The 19075-nt window shown below is 53.5% G+C and overlaps 2 protein-coding genes across 2 annotated transcripts in view; both read right to left on the bottom strand.

Annotated features, from left to right (window-relative positions):
* Nucleotides 1–529: 529 nt before the first annotated feature.
* On the bottom strand, nucleotides 530–4210 carry GPSM3 (G protein signaling modulator 3). Its single transcript, XM_049653203.1, has 4 exons — nucleotides 4076–4210; nucleotides 1738–1975; nucleotides 1342–1541; nucleotides 530–1116 (listed from the first exon to the last, which is right to left on the bottom strand). Exons 1-4 carry the CDS (start codon nucleotides 4208–4210, stop codon nucleotides 979–981), a joined length of 711 nt encoding a protein of 236 aa, XP_049509160.1. The 3' UTR covers nucleotides 530–978.
* NOTCH4 (notch receptor 4) overlaps nucleotides 3803–19075 on the bottom strand; it is a 22616-nt gene continuing 7343 nt past the window's right edge. Inside the window, exons 10-31 of the mRNA XM_049653201.1 lie at nucleotides 18859–18972; nucleotides 18649–18771; nucleotides 17500–17659; nucleotides 16102–16247; nucleotides 15668–15820; nucleotides 15335–15452; nucleotides 15030–15117; nucleotides 14526–14679; nucleotides 13539–13723; nucleotides 11334–11586; nucleotides 10993–11105; nucleotides 9618–10141; nucleotides 9278–9299; nucleotides 8676–8983; nucleotides 8395–8570; nucleotides 7637–7856; nucleotides 7411–7483; nucleotides 7169–7307; nucleotides 6344–6639; nucleotides 5967–6114; nucleotides 5347–5444; nucleotides 3803–5043 (exon numbers count right to left, since the gene is read on the bottom strand). Coding sequence (XP_049509158.1) covers nucleotides 4339–5043; nucleotides 5347–5444; nucleotides 5967–6114; nucleotides 6344–6639; nucleotides 7169–7307; nucleotides 7411–7483; nucleotides 7637–7856; nucleotides 8395–8570; nucleotides 8676–8983; nucleotides 9278–9299; nucleotides 9618–10141; nucleotides 10993–11105; nucleotides 11334–11586; nucleotides 13539–13723; nucleotides 14526–14679; nucleotides 15030–15117; nucleotides 15335–15452; nucleotides 15668–15820; nucleotides 16102–16247; nucleotides 17500–17659; nucleotides 18649–18771; nucleotides 18859–18972 — 4316 coding nt within the window. The 3' untranslated portion in view covers nucleotides 3803–4338. The remainder of the gene's footprint in view (nucleotides 5044–5346; nucleotides 5445–5966; nucleotides 6115–6343; nucleotides 6640–7168; nucleotides 7308–7410; nucleotides 7484–7636; nucleotides 7857–8394; nucleotides 8571–8675; nucleotides 8984–9277; nucleotides 9300–9617; nucleotides 10142–10992; nucleotides 11106–11333; nucleotides 11587–13538; nucleotides 13724–14525; nucleotides 14680–15029; nucleotides 15118–15334; nucleotides 15453–15667; nucleotides 15821–16101; nucleotides 16248–17499; nucleotides 17660–18648; nucleotides 18772–18858; nucleotides 18973–19075) is intronic.

Genomic DNA, 19075 nt, shown 5'->3' with positions numbered 1-19075 from the left:
GGGGGGGGGGAGGCGTATTGGGGCTCAGGGGCCGCAACTTGGGTTCTGAATTAGAGAATCTAGGTGTTGTGGACTCCGGCCCCTAGAATCCCTGGGTTCACAGACAGCTCAGTTTATATTTCTTCTCCTAATGACTCCCCTCCCTGTTCTACTTAATTAAAACCAGGAGGGGGGGGCTGGGGGGGTATAATTAGGGAGGTCTCCAACCGCTGCTTAATAAGCCAGTAATTAACCAGCCAGGGAGGGGAGCTGGCCTCTCGCCAAAGTAGGGAAAGAGGCGGCCTCTTGGCCTCACCTTCCTATCCCCCCCTCGCCCCCCCCACCCCCCCCACCCGCAGCCCCAAACACCAGTCTTCGTCAGTCCAGAGGAGAATTACATTTATTCATACAACCAAAACATCGGACTCGGAGCAGCAGTGGGGAGGGAGGGTGGGCAGTGCTAAGTGTCCATTCACAGCCTGTAGGCCCCTCAGTCCTGGGGTGGCAGTGCTGGTGGTGGGGTGGGCGAATGGTCTTACCTTTTTCAATGCCCTCTCTCCCTTTCTTATTACTGGGAAGGAGGGTGGAACTGTCTCTCAGGTCCTAACTTTGGGAGATTTGCCTTCTCTTGGGAGATGGAGGCCTGAGCCCTCAGATCCTGCCTAGTGGCTAGACTACTGGGGGTATCCCCACAGCTCAGGACCAAGACTTCCAGCCACTCCTTGGGATCAGGGGAGGGGGTGGGGTGTTCCCCAGTGGCTGGGATCTTCTCACTGCTTCAAGCTCCCATGTACTGGGGGAGGGAGTTAAATGACCATCCTACCCTATTCCCAGGACTTTCACCTCCTCTGTTCCTCGGGAAGGTGGATGAAGATGATGGATATTGAGATTTCTCCTGGGTCTTCCAGTCTCTGGTGCCCCTGCCAAGCAGGGGTTGAGGGCATGCTGCCCAGGTTTGAGCCCCAGGAGTGTGGAGGGGCTGGTGGAGGGGCTCACGTCTCAGCAGGTATGTGTGGGGGGCCGGGACCTTTGCTCCTCCATTCGACCTCCACCCTGAACTCTCAGCAGCAACTCCAGGAGCTCCTGTCCCCCTGGGGGTAGGGGAGGCTCTGACCGCTGGGCTTCCATCCGCTGGCACTAGAGGAGTGGAGGGAAGGGAGGGTGTTGCTGAGATTTTAAGAGGGGCAGGCCTTGCAAGGAGCCAAGGCTGGCGAGGGGGGTATGTAGGATACATGTGATGGGGATGGAGGGACCGGGGCCTGGCCAGGGGGTAGATGGTGGGGAGGAGGGGTAGGGCCCAAAAGAGAACAAGGGCCAAGAAACCAGAAAGCATGGGTCTTGCCTTCTGGGGAGGTGTCTCACCTGGTGACTGAGGATAGTGCTGTAGAGCTGTTCTCTGTCCTCAAGAGGCCGAAGTGGGGCTGGGGCTATGCTTGGGGGGTTCTGGGGGATGTGGAAGGTGGCTCTTTGCTCCTCTAGGCGGCGGGACTGGGCCTCAGCCACCAAATCCAGAAGGAGCTCAGTCTGCAGGGAGAGCAGGGAGGCCGAGCAGGGCCCCAGGGCTGGGGAGAGGAGGGGTAGGGCTCAGAGACCCAGAGAAGTTGGCAGACAGGAGGGGTGGTGGTGCTAGATGACTTGGAGTGAGAGCTGAGGGGGTGCAATGGGGAATCAGGAGGAGGTGGGGAGAGGGCCTTGGTAATGGGATCAGGAAGGATGTGGGCACCAAGGTGAGGGAGCTCCCTGGGCCAGTGAGGGTACCTGTGTGGCGGGTCCCTGGAGGAGGAGGGGACGGAGGAGCAGATCGCCAAGGCCGAGTGGTGGTGTTCACAGGGGGCCAGCCATGCTCATCCTGATGGGGGCCCTGATGCTGGGAGACATCCGGTCCAATCAAGTGGGGGTGTGGTGGGCAGGGGGCTAGGCTGACAGCCCATTTCCTCTTTCTGTGTCTCTGTTCCTGCCTCAGTTTGCCCAAGCCCTTCCAAGTCCCCGGAGTCCCCTTTCACTGCGTCCCTGCCCCACATCCTCTTACCTCCCTCCTCCCAAATCCCAGCTACCCCACCCCCATCAATTTCTCCCCTCCAGGGGATGGAGGCCGAGAGACCCCAGGAAGAAGAGAATGGTGACCAGGTGAGCTGCGCACTGGGCTGGGGAGGCTGACACTGGGAGAGAGGGAGGTAAGAGGATGTGGGGCAGCTGGGATTTGGGAGGAGGGCTGGAACCCTAGGTTCCTGAGGGGAGTGGGGGCTGGAAGGGGTGGGGGTGAGCCAGGGGCTGGATGCCTGGGTACTGAGCAGGAAGCTGGGTTCCTGGTCAGCCCCCCCCACGGGCCCCGCCCATCCCTGTCAACTTCCTCTAGTTCTCTTTTCCCACCCAAACTACTTGCTCGACCTCTCTTGCCCCAGGGGAGCACAGAGACTGGGAAAAGCGTCTCCAGCTGCAGTAGTGGAGGGGGTTTATCATAGAGAATGACTCTTGGTCTTCACATCTCCAGAGTTTCAGTAGTCCCTCAACCCTAGGCTCTGTTCTTTCCACTCCCCTCCTCCCCTTCAGCTCTTTCTGTCAACACAGGAACTAGCTACACAGGAAGTGGTTTTACTCCTCAGAAACCCCCCCCCCCGCCCACTCCCCCAGGTCCCCTTCCTAAGAGGACCCTGATGTAGGCTTTGTCCCTCTTCTGTGTCCCAGCTTCCCACAGACTATGGGGACTGGGAGGGGCATGGTTCCAATGGGAAGCAAAGTACTCAGACCCAGGGATGTTGGGCCCTCAAACATGTACATATACCCCTAGCAGTGGCTCTAACACACAGTAAGTATTCAATAAATATGTGTTGGATAGTTATCCCTGCCCTCTAGGTGCTTATAGTCTATTCAGGGGACAAGATATGTACCAAATATGAGACAAGGGGCAGGGGAAACTTTCCTCTGGTTATGAATGAAGGGTATAGAAATGGAAAAGGGAGATGACCTTCTCCCTGGCTTGGTCTCAATACTGGTCAGGCGAGCTGGCACCAGGGTGGGAACAGGATAGAGATATTTGGGACCTCTAAATGGCAACCTGCCATATTATGAAGTTTACAGCTGAGTGACTTGGAGCATGAAGTCAACTCTAGTGATCAAGAGATCTAGTTCTACCACTTAATGCCTTGCAATCTTGGGCAAATAAAATCTCTGTGCCTCAGTTTCTCAAAGAGTAAAATGGAGCTTTAATAGCACCTACCTTATAGAATTGATGTGAGGATTAAGTGCGATAATTTGGCATATAGTGAATGCTCAATAAATGGTAGTTACTATTAGCTTTCAAAATGCCTCATGCCTCCATGTCTCAGGCCCATCACCATTAAAGAGGTGTAACCATGTTTCTGAAAGGTGTATGTTTGAGATGCTCTCTCCATCTGCCTTAACTTGAGGCCTTAGGAATCTCCTAAGTGCTCATAACTAAATGCCCTTTGAAGAGGATAAAGGGTATACCTAGTTATGTGTGGTTTCTCCCTGGGCTACTAGAGACTCTTACTTTCAGGTGATACTCTAAAATAACAATAGTATCCCGGAAATCTACTTATTCTCGCTCTTGAACTGTACTCAAAGCCTCCATCCAAAGAGGACTTTTTTTTTTTTTTTTTTCCTCCCTACGTATGCTTCACACCCAGCGCAGGGCTCTGAACTCATGACCCTGAGATCGAGTCAGACGCTTAACCAACTGAACCACCCAGGTGGCCCCTAAAGGGATGCCTTTGTTCTTAGAGCACAAAATTCTGAAGACTCTTTGCAGCCATTCCCATGAGTGGAATTTTTTCCCATTCCACTCAACTCTTCCAAAAAAAGGTTAACACTTCAAATAAGCTTTATTATGGGATGACAGATTTGAGGTTCTTAAATAGATAGTGGTGGCGAGAAGAATGACGCTTCATCCCTGGGATGGTTTGTTGAGGAGGGAAGTGGGTAAAGTGCAAGGAGTCATCAGCTGGAGTGGCCCTTGGCTCACACACTTCAGCACCTACACAGTGCCTGGCACATAGTAGGTACTCTGTAAATATTTGTCAGCTATTTGTGGATGACAGAGGTTTCCTTTGGATACCGTATACAGGAAAGAACTTACATCCTTTACGTTTGTAGTAATTGGTTCCACTCCACCCTTCTGTAGCTCCTCACCCTTATTTTCTGGGAGAAGGGCTGGGCCCTCTTCATTCAGGGCTGCAGCTTCTCCACGTGTAAGACGAGGAGGAGTGGGCATAGTCACTTTGGGAGGGACACAATACTCTTGACTCCTCACTTTTGGGGATCCAGGATCTTAAAATCTGGAGTGTTTCCAGGCTGTCCTATAATGGGTGCTCATTTTTAGAATCCCTGTCATGTAGCGTCCTATTTTTGACCCTCGCCTCCCGCGTTTAAAGGTGTTACTTGGTGGGTTGGAGAATCCCAGGCGACTTGAGGGGATCCCCGCTCCGGGGACGGCGTAAGGCAAGGAGGCGGGATTGGAGTGTTGGAGCCGCAGGCTCTCAGGGTCACCCAATCGCAGGGCCAATCGTCGGCTGAGGCCCCACCCCCGCCCCCGGAAGCGGCCCCGGATCTTCCTGGCACTACAGCAGGGTTGGGCCGAGGCCCGCGCATGCCTGGAGAAAACCTACGGCCTCCGGGGGACAGGCCGCCTCCTGCTCCTTTCGATGGGCTCCGGCAATGCGAATAGGCTCCACCCCCACGCGCAGCCCATTCTAATGACAAAGTCTGGGTTTGCAGACATGCTCCGCCCCCACGCGGACCAGCCCCAGCTGACAGCGTCCGGTTGCGCGACAGAGCCCCGCCCCGACGCGGGGGCAAGCTTCCCGACGCGGTACGCGAGCGCGGGAAGGCTCCCGCCCCGCGGCCGGGCGTGGCTTTGTGACGCGCTTCCAGTGACCCCGCCCCCTCCAGTAGCGTCAGCAGATCCCAGTGGTTACGCTGGCGAGCGATGTCTCCGGGCGCTAGCCCGGCGTGGTCCCGCAGTCCTCGGGCCGCTCCTAATCCCAGCAGCAGTTGAGCTACTTCCACCGCCCCTTCTCGGGCCGCCAGGAACAGCGGCGTCTGCTCCTGTACCGGAAGAAACAGCCAGAGGGCGAGATCAGGGAGGGCCACGCCCACAGGGCTGGCCCTTCCGGACTCCACTCTCTTGACGACTGGCCCCTCCCCATTCAGGTTGCGTGGCATTCCCGCTTTTTCTGCCTCTCCCACGCTCGTTTTCTTTTTTCTCTTTCTTTCTTAATTTCTTTTTCTTTCTCTTTCTTTCTTTCTTTCTTTCTTTCTTTCTTTCTTTCTTTCTTTCTCTCTTTCCTGTCTCTTCCTTTTTCTTTCTTTTCCTTTTTTTTTTTGTAGGGAGCCCACTCTCGGTCTAACCCTGCCGTCCTGGGCATCTTTATCGGCTCCGGCCTGGAGAAGGGAGCGGGCGGCCCGGGCGTTGTTCACGGCGGCGGCCCAGTGCAGCGCGGTTTTTCCTAGGGGACGACATGGGAGGTTGTTACCCAGAGGCTGGGGACCAGACGCCTGGGTTCCTGTTTCCCACGGATTCTGGTTTAGAGGGAAGGACTTATTCGGGCTGGCTGGGTTACTTCAAAGGCGGAAGTGTTGCCTGGGTGACCGCCGGTTGGCCGGAAGCCTTGCTTCTAGTAACGTCACCGGCGCGCGGGAGGGACAATGGGGCATTGTTCTGGGCACGGTGGGGCCGGGAGACCTCCCCCCACGAGACCCTTCCCCCTTCTCACAGACACTTCTTCCCCAGCCTATTTTCCAGTGGACTAGGGCAGTGTGTGTATGTTGTTCAGGATGAAAGGGGAAGACAACGTTTTATACTGTCACCACACCGCAGGTTTACCACCCTGACAGCTAGGTGGGATGGAATACCCCAGCCTCCAGTTGGTCCTTCAGCTGCTTACTTTTTTTTTTTTTTTTTTCCTCTTACTCACACCCCATCTGTGCAATTTCTCCATAGCACAACTCCAACCTCTCCGGATTCATACCCCATTTATCTCTGGCCCCCACATCTGCTTGGGCTGCAATCAGTTCTTCAACCAGGTCCTCCACCGCCAGCCTAGCGGCCAGCATCAGGGCTGTGGTCCCGTCCTCTGTCCGTGCATCCACTGCAGTCTGTCTGCTGCGGAGCAGGAGCTGGGGGGTCAAAGGGGGGCAGTGATCCCTGGTATGTTCTGGACTGCTAGCTCAGGTCCCTCACACTCTTAACCACCCCCAAACCCATATTCAGTTATCTGTTGTTTTTCCTTTCAGATCCCCAATCTCATATCACCTTCCTCTCTGCCAAACCCTAGGGGATGCTTTTGCCCAGGTTTACTTATGAGTTTGCCCCCTGTTCCCTTTAGCGATCCCAGTGTGCACTGACCTGGCAAACCTCCCGAGCGTCAGCAGCCACAGCGGTGTGAAGTGGGGTGCGCCCTGCTCGGTCTGGCTGGTTGGGGTTGGCTCCAGCCTCAAGGAGACGGCGGGCAGCAGTTGGCCGGGAGAATCGGGCAGCCAGGTGCAGGGGTGTCTCCCCAGTACCCACAGTGTGAGCCTGGGGACAGGCCCCTCCACCCAACAGAGGTTCCCAGGGTTCAGGGCTTCCCAACCATGACCCCTGGAAGGTCCTGGACTCCACTCCCCCACAGCAAACTGCTGACATCAGGGCTGTCACCCCATCTGTGGGTGAGAGACATGAGGGATGGGAGACAAGTCAATCAAAAGGACATAACTGGGGTAGGAGGAGAACTTGGAGGTTAATGGAGAATCATAGCCTCAAGTGTCAGGAAGCCCAGCTCTGGCTCTTGATTTTATGTGGCTTTAGTCAAATGACTTTTCTACTTTTCTCTGTGCTTCAGTTTCCTCATCTGTAAAAGGAGCAAGTAGGCATAATTCTTTAACATTCTAGGGCAGTGGTTCTCAAACTTGAGTCTGGATCAGACTTACCTGGAGGGCTGGTTAAAACACAGATTTCCCAATATCTTGAATTTCTGAGTCAATAGCTCTGGAGTGGAGCCTGAGAATTTGTATTTCTAACAATTTCCCTGGTGAAACTGATTCTTCTGTCTGGGGACCACACTTTGAGAACCACAATTCTAAGGCACTAACTCTAAGGTTAGTTTTTTTCAGTTCGAATATCAAAAGGCTTTCTGATTCTAGAAGAGTCCAAGGGAGTTTTCCTTTTCTTGATCTGGGTTGTCTTACATACCAGGTCCGCGGGTATCCACGTCAGGGACATCCATCTCAGATTCCTGGGGAGGAGTCAGCATGGCTGCCTGGGGAAGCTCCTGACAGTCACCCCTCAGAGGACAGAGCTGGCACTTGGAGGGTGAGGCCACTTCCTCAGCCTTGGGGATCAGAACAAGGATCAGTGAAGGAAAGTTGACTTGTCCCTTTAACTCCACCATCACCTCAGGACCATTTCTGTCCCTGTGGTTTCACCTGGCCCACCTCTTCGCCTTCTTTGGTGCCTGAGCACATCACAACTCCATCCTCATCAACTTCTGCCTCAGGCTTCAGTGCCCTGGAAGGGGGTGTGTGGGTAGGGGACCTTCAGGGTCCCCAGGATTTCCAGCAGCCTTCTTTCCCCCCTCCCCTTCCTCTGTCATCAACTTCTGATCATCAATCTCCACAAGAAAGAGTCTTTCCCAGAGCCTGGGTTCATCCTCACTCTTACTTGAGGCCAATGCTATCTTCACCCAGGGGAGGCCGGCGTCTGCGGGGAGTGGGCTGAGTTCGAGGCCTTCGAATGAACCCAGGGGGCAGCCAGAGGGCCCCATGCTCACGGCGCCGCCGCCGGATGAGCTGAAGGACGAGAAGAGCCCCAAGGGCCAGGAGGAGCACCCCAGCCACTGGTGAGCACAGCACAGGCCAGGGAAGCTGGTTGGTTGGTGGTGCTGGTGGGAGAGACACAGTCACAAAAAGAGACCATTTCTGGTGAGGCTGAGTACTACTGTGAGACCTTCGGGCAAGTGCAGTAACTTCTTTTTGTTTCAGTTTCCCCATCTGTAAAGTGGGAACAATAATTGTACCTGCCTCGTGGCATTGTTGGAAGGATTAAATGAGTTAATGTTATAAAGCGCTTAGAGCAAGGTCTGGCACCTCATAAGTGCTATAGGAGTTCTTTCATGTACTGTGAGCTGTTTGGCAGAGGGATGATTGGACTTAGTAGACAGGATAGACCAGAACCCAAGGTTTGTGGGAAGTCAATGGTAAAGGTTAGGATAAAGTACTTCGGGAAATAAGGGAGGAGACTGGAGAGCAAATGGGTCATGAGGAGAGCCAATTAGAGAATGAGAGGTTCACGAGGGTAAAGTCTCCACACAGAACATTTGGGGTCCCTGCAATCCCATGTCATTTGGCCTCCATTGCTCGTTGCTGGCATGAAAGGGGGTCTGGGAGCAAAGTCAGCGGAAATGACAGGGGGTCACCTACCAGTGCCAGCACGAGGATGGGCAGCCAGCAGCGGTCCTGGCAGTAGGTGCTCCAGGGCCCCCACGGCAGCCATTGCAGCAAGGAAGCGGAGCAGGAGCCCAGGGTCCCAGGGACAGCGGGATGCAGGGTGGTCAGGGCCACAGCGGGACAAATCCACACCCATCACTACCACAAACCTGTGGGGGAGGCGCCTTAGAGTCCTGTGTGTTGCTTGCTGGCTCCCTTCCCTCCACCCATTAAAAAACTAGTGTCTGCCCCATCCTCCTGCCCGGCCTTCTTACCCAGTGCTGAGAGAGTCTGTCTCCTTGCCTCCAGGCTGTGTTTGAGGGGCTGCTCTCTCCTGATGAGAGGGATCCAGGGTTCCTCCTAGCTCCTCTTCGGCCTGGGTCCCAGGATAGGGGTACACCATATCCTTGCCATCACTGTCCTTCCTTACCCAGAGCCCCACTCTCAGAGTCAGGGATAGCACCCGGGCCAGGGCAAGCAGCTGCTGGTCCAGGGCTGGGGGGCTCAGCACCACCAGCAGGGCCAGGGAGGGCCCCCATTCCGAATCTCCATCTTTGGGCCTGCAGTCACCCCACAGTCCAGCCTATGACCAGTACTGCCGTGATCACTTCCACAATGAGCACTGTGAGAAAGGCTGCAACACTGCAGAATGTGGCTGGGATGGGGGTGAGGAGAGAGGGACTCAGGATCCCCAAAGAAACTTGACCCCCTTCTTCGTTCCAGAGAGATGCCTGATATTCCACTGCCTCTAGGGCACAGGTTGCTAAGTGGGTACAGCTCCAGAGCAATGGGCTTAGTCAGGCCCTGGGTGGTAGGTAGTTGAGACACTCTAATGTCTATGACACCCTTGTTTCCTAAGACTGTCCCTTCTCCCTACCCTCCCAAGCTCTCCTGTCTCCCTGAAGGAGAGTCCAAAGACCTTTTCCCTCAGGAGTGCTGGTTGTTAGGGGAGACACTCCATGGCAACAGGTCTTAGAGAGGCTTGAGGCCAGAGCTCTCACAACTCTTAGGAGCCCAGACAGAGGCAGTGCCCTCCTTCCTGGTCCCCATGTTAAATATTGATGCTGCCCTATTCCCCTGGGCTGGAGCCTAGTGTCTTCCACCCCTACTTGGCAATGGTTATCAAGGGTGGCAACTGCCTGGAGCCTGAGGCTGTGGTCACACTGTAACTTAGAGGCCTCCCCACCCCCAACCTGAAGTCAGGGTTTTAGGCTCACGTGCAGGCTGGAGGAGTCTCACAGTCGTAGCCATCAAACAGACACTCTGCAGAGTCACACTGTGGGTGGCACTGCCCATCCCGGAAGAGAAGCCAACACCGGGAGTGGGAAGGGCAGCCCTTCCAGGGGTCCGGGACCCCCAGGGAGCAGTCTCCCCCATCCCAATTTCCTCCAGGGCCGCTGCAGCCAGCATCACAGGCCCCATCTCCACCTCTGCCCTCACATCCCTTTGCTCCAGGCCTCTGACACCGGGGCCCTGGAGAGCTGGGAGGGCAGGAGCATCGGAAGGCTGGGGACCCCAGCCCAGGGATCTCTGAGCAACTGCCATTGTGTAGGCATGGAGAAGGAGGGCCACAGCCATGAGGAGCAGGTGGGGTCAGGCAGTCAGGGCCCCCGTAGCCATTGAGGCAGGCACAGCGGGGTGGGAAGCCAGGCTTGGGGGAGGGCAGACACAGGCCACCGTGGTGGCAGTGGTGGTGGCCACAGGAGGGGGCTTTGTGGTTGCAGGTGGGGCCCTCAAAACCCTGTGGAGAGGAGAGAGATGTTGGGGAAGGCCCTTGTATTATTCTTCCCACTCTCCCCCCCCCCCCCCCCCCCCCCCCCCCCCCCCCCCCCCAAGCAAACTCTCAGGTTAAGATAACTCAGATGGTCCTAGAATCTCATATCTGGAAGGGGCCTCAGAGAACATCAAGTTTATATCAAATCATTTTATAGATGTTGAAACCATGGTCCATGGTTTTTCACATAATGACATATTACACAGTGAAAACGGACGAACCACCGCTGTGTGCAACAACCTGGAAGACTAAACACTTAATAGAGTGGTATTAAATGAATATTATCTTAATCCTTGGACATAGGGTGATAAACTCTCTTTCTCTGGAAGGGGAAGAGGATAGAGGAAGACATAAGTACATGTGAGTCATCGTTACTGTTGTAATTCTTAGGTTAGGTTCCTGGGTATTATGTTGTAAGAATAATAAAAAGAAGGCCATGCACAAACCAATGATGATAGTGTATCATGAACAAAGGCTTATGATTAACCTGATTTCATGCATCTGAGGTCCACGCACACGCACACACACACACACACACACACACGTAAAAGAACTTACCCAAGGTCACCCAGCTTGACTCTGGGGCCTTACCTTAGGCAGTGCCAATGATTTCTGAAAATCCATTCATGCTAACACCTGATCCTGCCTGCCCCCCTGAACTGCTTCTGAGAGCCACTCCTCGCCATTAACATGGGCTGGTTCTCATCAATAATTCCCACTCCAGTGCTCCCTAGACTCCCCTCTAGGATCCCACTCAGGCATCCTCACCTGGCACCAGTGTTGGGGGAAACAGAGAAGACTGCTTTGTGGTTACTTACCTGGAGGCAGTGGCAGGTGAAACCCAGGGGTGGTCCTGCTGTCGTCTCACAAGACCCTCCGTTGGAGCAGGGCTGGCTCTGGCAAGGGTCTGTCTCCACTTCACACCACTGGCCTGTGGTGGGGTGGGGTTAGATGTCATACGCTACTTCAGTCATTGCCCCCTTCCTAGCTCATTACTGGGAATTGACCCAGTACTACCTGCACAGGAAGGGATCCTGGGGCATATTCCCTGGGGTGGGGAGGCAGGGGGATGGACATGATGACTAGGCTGCCTTGTGGGTGGGGGTTGTCAACTCAGCTGTGCCACAGAGATGCCTACACACACCCTCCCAGGCCTCACCCGTGTATCCAGGCAGACATTGGCAGTAGAAGGCATTGGCCAGAGAGTGGCAGGCTGCAGTGCCTGGGGGGTGGCAGGGCTGGTCCAGACACTCATCTACGTCCCCTTCACAGCGCAGCCCCACAAAACCTGGAGGGCAGGTGCAGTAGAAGCCTCCAGGTTTGGGGGTGCAGGTCCCATGGTTGTGACAGGGCTGGGATTGACAAGCGTTGGATTCCTTTGAGCAGTTCTCTCCATTGTAGCCTGGGGCACACTGCGGGCAAAGAGGGTCAGACAGGGAACCAATAATCCAGCCCATCTAAACAGTACAGGGGAGCCAGCTCAAGACAGTCTGCCCAATCCCTTCCCTACCTTCCAGTTCAGAGTATCACTCAACTGATCATCCATCACAGCCCTGCGTAGCTTCACCCTTGTATCTCAACTCCACGCTATACCCTTGTTCAATAGTGGGCAATTTAACCGCTCCAGCAGTCCCAAACCATCTTATGATACAATGCTATTAAACATAGTTCTGTTTTTGGTAAGACCTCCCTCCCCCAATCACACGCCTCACCCCCAGGCTCTGTCATGCTTTCTTAATTAATTTGTAAGTGTTTATTGAATGCCTACTTCGTGCCAGGCACTATTGTAGGCACTAGGAACATGAAAATTAGAACTCATCCCTGCTTCCATGACGTTTTCAGTAAACCAGAGAGACAGCTAGCATTTATTGCATGATTTCTATACATAAGCTCATAAAACCCTCCCAACAAACTTGTATGTGAATTATCTCATTTGATTCTCACTTTGCAGAAAAGGCAAATGATTCCTGGAAAGACTGCATGACTCGGCTAGCAGGTGGCAGAGCTGGGATTCAGTGCAAGTCTGTGACTTCATAACCAGTACCCTTAGCCATTTTCCAATTGTTTACCTTTCTGCTAGTGGGAGAAGGTCATCGATGAGGTCTGTACCATGTGCTGAGTTCTTGCAAGAGGAAGGAGAGCATGTAAGAATGCAGTACCAGGCTTCAGAAAGGTGGAGCAAAAGGGAATTACAGAGAGTGTGAGGAGTGGCTGGAGGGCTGGGAGAAGAGGGTGAGGGGGTATCTTGGAGATATCAGAGGGAAGGAGTCTCAGGAAAGGGGAGGTAAAGCTGAGTGTTGAGTGAAGGGGTGTTTGCTACTAATTAGTACACTGCTTTTGTGTATGTTTGAAAATGGTCATAATAAAAAGTTAAAGAATAAAATTAAAAAGTTAAAGAGGGTGGTTGGGGGATTTGCATCACACCTTTTATCCAAAGTCAGCCTTCTGAGTACAGGCATCAGGCTGCTTGGACTTGAATCCCAGCTTTGCCTCTTCTGCTCAGTGACCTGAACCACGAGGGAGAGGCCCAAACCCAGTCTGGAGAGAAGTTAGGGACATTTCCCTGAGGAAGGCACCTCTTGAGCACTGTCCAGTGGAAGTGGGTGGGGAAGGACACTGGAGAGCCAGTATAAGGGGTGTGTAGGGAAGCCAACAGCAGCTAGAGCAGAGAGTAGGAGGGCGGGGATGTGGGGACATGAGACCTAAGAGGCAGGCAAGGCTGGGTCACGCTGGCCTTAGATTTCACTATCAGAGAGCCACAATGGGGTGCCTGGGTGGCTCAGTCATTTGGGCGTCTGACTTAGGGTCAGGTCATGATCTCGCGGTCTGTGAGTTCTAGCCCCGTGTCGGGCTCTGTGCTGACAGCTCAGAGCCTGGAGCCTGCTTCGGATTCTGTGTCTCCCTCGCTCTCTGCCCCTCCCCCGCTCATGCTCTGTCTCTCTCTGTCAAAAATAAATAAACATTAAAAAAATTTTTTTTTTTTTTAAAAAGAGGTGGGCAGCCACTGAAGGGTTTTAAGCAGGGGAGTGACAGGTCAGCTTAACGTTTTCAACAGAACACCCTGGTAGTGGAGTAAAGGTTGAGCCTATAGGTGGACAAGTGGGGAGGCAGGGACAATAGGAGGGTGCTCCATGTGTCCGGGTGGAAGGCAGCAAAGGCCTAGACTGAGGCAGTGGGACAAAGGGTGAAGGAGGAAGGACAGAATTGAGAAAGATTTAGGAGGCAAAATGGCATGACTTGGTGGTTGGTTGGGTATGTGGGTAAAGGAAAGGGAAATGAATACATCACTACATGCCCCCTCAACTACTTTTCCCACATCCACCCACGCTTGTCTTCCCTACTGCTCTCCTCTAGACTGGCTTACCTGGCAGAGATACCCAGTGGGCTGGGCCATGCATGTGGCCCCATGTTGGCAGGGCCTGGACTCACATGGGTTCACCCTGTCCTGACATACGCTGCCTTGGAATCCAGGGGGGCAGTGGCAGAAATAGGAGGAGCCACTGTCGATGCAGAGACCTCCATTCTGGCACAGGGAAGAAACTTCTGTGCCTGAGAAGAAAGGCAAACAGGGATAGACAAAGCTAAGTTAGGTTCTCAGGGGTCCCAGACACAGAGCAGAGAGGCTCATGGGGATCACTGACATTCCTGGGGTGGGTGGAGGCCACTTGGAGCCTGAGGAGTCAATAAATTCTGGTGCTGAAGAGATTAAGTCATCAAGATCCCCCTCCTGCCTGTTCTGCCAGAATGGAGAGAGATACCTCTTGTTAAACTTATTAGAGCATTATAAGCAACTGTATTCGTGGCTTAAAACAAGTCTCAAGGAAGAAAGAACTCAGAGGAAACTTTAGGTGCCTAAGTCTGTCCCCTGAATTGGCATCCTGTGATGTTTTCTCACTGTGATTCCCAACCCCTAACCCCACAGTAGTCTCTTTCCTGAGTTCTGCTCATATTAAACCTCATTTGAATGAGGGGGGGTATTCTTTCACAAGGGGGTTGGCATAACATCAAAATGATTGGGAGCAGCAGTTGAGTGAAGTTGGGTTAAGTGTGATCCATTCTAGCTGAGTTATGATGATAGTGACAGAGTTGAGTTGCTTCACATGGAGTTATGTGTCAGTGGTTGTGATAAACTGGAGTCTTGTTGTCTGGGTTGGTTGGTGTTGCTTGAGTTGCTTTGAGCATGGTGATAGGAGGGCTGAGCTATAGAATCAGCAGTAGTGGTTGGTCTGTGTTACTTTGACTCTTAGTTGGTTGTTTTGGTCAAAGGTTGTATGTGGATGCCCTTAGGGATCGGGTAGAGGGACACCCTTTCTCTCTTCATCTGTTCCCCAGTTGGTCCTTGGGTTAGTACCTTGGCTCAAAGCGGCCTTCTGGCAGGAGGACAGCGGAAGGTTGCAGAGAGGCCCGGTCCATCCCTGGAGGCACAGGCACTGGAAGGAGGGCCCAGTCTGGAGGCAGTGGGAATTGTGTGGACAGGGCTTCTGGGCACAGATGTCCACCAGAGTCTGAGGTTTAGGAGAGAGCATGGGGCAAGACTGAGTGTCATATGTTCAGGCCCAGAGATGGTCTTCTGCCAGCTGCTCAAAATCCTTACCTCTCAAGCTCTCTCCTGAATGGTCTGTGGCCAGGTGATAGCCTCCCTCCCCCACCCCTCCACATCCCAGAACAGTTCCTGGGATCAGAAATCCTTTCATTACTTCTACTCCATGCAAACCTCAAGCTAGAGCTCAACTCCCAGATTCCACTTTCATGTGGTTACCTTCCCAAGCTCCCTGCTCTTCTAGTCCCTGAGACCCTCCCACTAGAGCCCTTCAGCCACCGCCCTCCTCAGCACACTTGGCTCAGCACCCCTCACCTGGCAGCTGTCTCCTGTGTAGCCAGGGGGGCAGAGGCAGTGGGGACCCTGAGGGCCATCTTGGCAGGTTGCCCTGTTCCTACAGGGGCTGGACAGGACAGAGACAAGGCATGGTGGGAGGCAGTCCCGGCAACCAAAGGGGAGGGCGTGTGTGACGCGGTGATGAGATAGGAAACCAGAAAGGGAGTCATAGTGAAAGGATGTGGGATGTGGAATTCAAGGCAGCCTGGAGCCCCAGAGGAGATGGACAGGAAGGGTGGGAAGGCTGAGGGGCCCCTTCCCTTCCTCTAGGGGTCTTTGCTCACTTGTCTGCACAGCTAGGACGGGTCCTTCCCTCACAGCGTGGGCCTTGGAAGCCCGCAGCACAGAGGCAGGAGGAGGTGCCAGGCCTGTTCACACAGGTACCCCCATTGAGGCACGGGGCTGGAGAGAGGAGGCTGTGAGGGGTTGGGTTCCTTACCCATACCTGGCCTGTGACCTTAGTCACACCCCGCACAGGACATACACGCACTCCCTGCTGCCCCCATCAAAACTGCAGCTCGTGGTGGCCAGTTGATTTTTATCAGACGGCACCAACACACCCTGACCAGTTCCTCCATCCACCTGTGGCCCAGCCCCAGAACATGGTAGGTACTCACCAGAGGCACAGTGGTCAGTGCTTGTCTGGCAGCGGGGCCCAGTGTGGCTCCGAGGGCAGGTGCAGGAATAGCCCCCAGGGCTGGGGCTACAGGAGCCACCGTTGAGACAGGGCCCTGAGTGACAAGCTGTTAGCTCCTCGCTGCAGGTGGGGCCTGAGGGAAATGAGTGGGGTCTGAGAAAGGGCATCCTCTTCTCTCTGTCTTCCTCCACTTATCTCCCCTTCCTTTTCCTCATCCCCATCCCTTTTGTCTTCCATCCAACCTCTTTTCTTTTCTTACCACCTCCTGCATATCGCCTGTGGTCCCTGCAGCACATGCCCAGTTCTCCTTGGTGGTGACCAAGACCCAGAGGCCTTGGACACATGCCTCTACTGGTCTTGCTCTTGATTAGAGGTGGCCAGCCCAGAATGTCTGTGGTTTGGGAAGGGCCTCACCTGTGTAGCCTGTGGGGCAGGTACAGTTGTAGCCCGAGGGCTGGGGGTGGCAGGTGCCCCCATGCGCACAGGGCGTGGAGATGCAGCCCCCTAGCTCTGCTTCACATTCTGATCCTGTCCATCCCACATCACACACACATGAGGATCTGGTCATAACGAGAAAAAGAAGGGTGTTTTTCTTCTTCTGGTGATTTTTTCTTCTCCCCTCCCCACTCCCCATCATTGGTTAGACCCCTATAAATTTCTTTTTTTTTTTCTTTTTAATTATTATTTTTGAGAGAGAGAGATTGAGGAGAGAGAGAGAGAGAGAGAGAGAGAGAGAGAGAGAGAGAGAGACAGGGTGTGAGTGGGGGAGGGGCAGAGAGAGAGGAAGACACAGAATTTGAGGCAGGCTCCAGGCTCTGAGCTGTCAGCCGTGAGATCACAACTTGAGCCGAAGTCAGATGCTTAACTGACTGAGCCATCCAGGCACCTCTTCTGTTTTTAAGTAGGCTTCACGCCCATTCTGGAGTCCAATCCAGTCTGGAGCCCAACGTGGGACCTGAACTCACCACCCTGAGATCACATCCTGAGCTGAGGTCAAGAGTTGGACTTTGAACCAACTGAGCCACCCAGCCCCCTGATCTCTTCTTTTTTTTGGCCCTGAGAGTCTGGTCCCCTTCTTCAGTGGCTCTGTTCTCAGCATTTTCCCCCTTCCATACTTGCCTCCTGCTTGTTTTCTCCGACTATATGTATGAATATGTATATACATTTCTTCTATAATTTGTTTATTATCTGTCTTTCCTCATTAGAATGAGAGCTCCATGAGAACAGACACTTTGTCTCTTTTGTTCTGTGCTATTCCTCCAGTGCCTGGAAAAGGATACACCCATAGTAGATGTTCAATATTTGTCTAATATATGATTTTTTTTTCAAATTTCTCAATTTTTTATTTTTGAGAGAGAGAGAGAGAGAGAGAGAGAGACAGAGTAAGAGTGGGAGAAGGGCAGAGAGAGAGAGAGGGAGACACAGAATCTGAAGCAGGCTCCAGGCTCCGAGCTGTCAGCACAGCTTGGACGCGGGGCTTGAACTCATGAACTGTGAGATCATGACCTGAGCCAAAGTCGGACGCTCAACCGACTGAACCACCCAGGTACCCCTCTAATGTATGATTAATTGGTCCTGGGATTTCATGTTTTTCTTCCTGTTCTGACCCTCTAGCCCTCCGTTTCTCCTGTTATTTATGAACTCTCCCCTCACAGGATAGCACTCACTAGTGGATCCCTCACCTTGGCTTTGACCTCAGAACTTCGCCATTTCCTTCTTCTTCCCTATTGGTCATTTCTTGCAGACTCACCCCTCACCGGTTGTCTCTCCCTGGCCTAGCTGAGGAGGACCCAGAGGACAGTGGAAGGTTACCTCTGGCAGTGTCCGTGGTGGCAGGTGCAGTTGTCCTCAACGGGGGCACAGCCAGGGCTTCCATCAGGGCAGAGGCAGTGGGCCTTGTCTTCCTGATCTTGGCATTTTTGCTTGGGCTGGCACAGGTTGGGGGCACACAGGGGAACCTCACAGAGATGACCTGGGGTGGGGAGATGGGTCAGAGGGAAAACAGAGTCCCTCTATGTCCTTGATGGGGCCAAAGCCACTTTTTACATATGACTTGCTCACTCCCCACGAACCTGTCCTTCAGTGGCTCCCTGTTGCCTCAGGATACTGTCTAACTTCCTCAGAATGGCACACAGGCTCCTGCATGGCATCATTTTGCAATGCAGTTACCTGTAGCTAAAACATGTAATCATTCTGTCTTGACAAACTCCTACTCATTCTTCCAGACTCAGCTCAGCCATTACCTCCTCATGAAGCCTTCTCATCTCTAGTCTGGTTGGCTGGTCTTTTGTGCTCTTATAGAATCCTGTGCAGTCCTCTCTCAGAGCACCTGTGGCTATAACCAACAGGAGACTTCTTGGTCTCTCTGCACTAGATTTTTTAAATTTTTTTTTTCAACGTTTTTTATTTATTTTTGGGACAGAGAGAGACAGAGCATGAACGGGGGAGGGGCAGAGAGAGAGGGAGACACAGAATCGGAAACAGGCTCCAGGCTCCGAGCCATCAGCCCAGAGCCTGACGCGGGGCTCGAACTCACGGACCGCGAGATCGTGACCTGGCTGAAGTCGGACGCTTAACCGACTGCGCCACCCAGGCGCCCCACTCTGCACTAGATTTAAAGCCACTTGAGGAGAGCAGGTCTCTTATCAACTTGTGTCTGTGTCTGGCTGTGCATAGTAGGCACTTAATACATTCTAAATAAGCAAATGAATGGCTTCCTCTTGAACCCCATCCTGTTTCTGAACCCTAATCACACCATTCATGTTGGGCCCAGTGTGGGCCCTGTAAATAACACCTGCTGTCAGCCTCAGGTTGTGCAGGTTTTGCATTGAATAATTTGAAGGGGTTCCATTCTCATTCTCTTTTTACATTCCAACCCTTGAATATCCAGCAATGACCTCTGCTCCACCCCTAATGGACTCAACTATCCTGCCAGTCCTTTCTAACACCTCCCCTGCTTACCTGTGAAGCCAGAGGGGCAGAGGCAAAAGAAGGCTCCTGGGAGATCCAGGCAGCTTGCTCCAGTGGGGCATGGGCCACTCAGACACTCATCCACCTCGGTCTGACAGCGAGGGTCTTCAAAGCCTATGGCACAGCAGGAGGGTCAGGGACCTGCAGGGGAGTCTGCACTTGGCCCCCACTCTTCCCTCCAGTGTTTGAGCACTGGTCTACCTGGAGGACACTCGCAATGGAATGATCCAGGCTGGTCCTGGCACTGCCCACCGTTGGCACAGGGAGAGCTTCCACACTCATCGATGTCCTCCTCACACCGGGAGCCAGTGAATCCTGAGGGGCAGGGAGTAAGTGGGGAGAGATGGTAAAGGTTATCTTTCCTTTCCTTTCCTTTCCTTTCCTTTCCTTTCCTTTCCTTTCCTTTCCTTTCCTTTCC

Source organism: Panthera uncia (assembly GCF_023721935.1).
Source record: "Panthera uncia isolate 11264 chromosome B2 unlocalized genomic scaffold, Puncia_PCG_1.0 HiC_scaffold_24, whole genome shotgun sequence".
NCBI classification, from domain to species: Eukaryota; Metazoa; Chordata; class Mammalia; order Carnivora; family Felidae; genus Panthera; species Panthera uncia.
Note: the sequence above shows the minus strand (reverse complement) of the source record. Positions and strands in the feature narration are given on the sequence as shown.

What these genes read in the sequence shown, in the direction of transcription:
- GPSM3 (XM_049653203.1), bottom strand. Translation starts at nt 4,210, where the DNA reads ATGCCCACTCCTCCTCGTCTTACACGTGGAGAAGCTGCAGCCCTGAAT. An exon ending in TTACTACAAACGTAAAGGAT is followed by an intron (nt 1,976 to 4,075) that starts GTAAGTTCTTTC and finishes ACGCAGTGAAAG; the next exon opens with GGGACTCCGGGGACTTGGAA. An exon ending in TCCAGGGACCCGCCACACAG is followed by an intron (nt 1,542 to 1,737) that starts GTACCCTCACTG and finishes TCCTCTCCCCAG; the next exon opens with CCCTGGGGCCCTGCTCGGCC.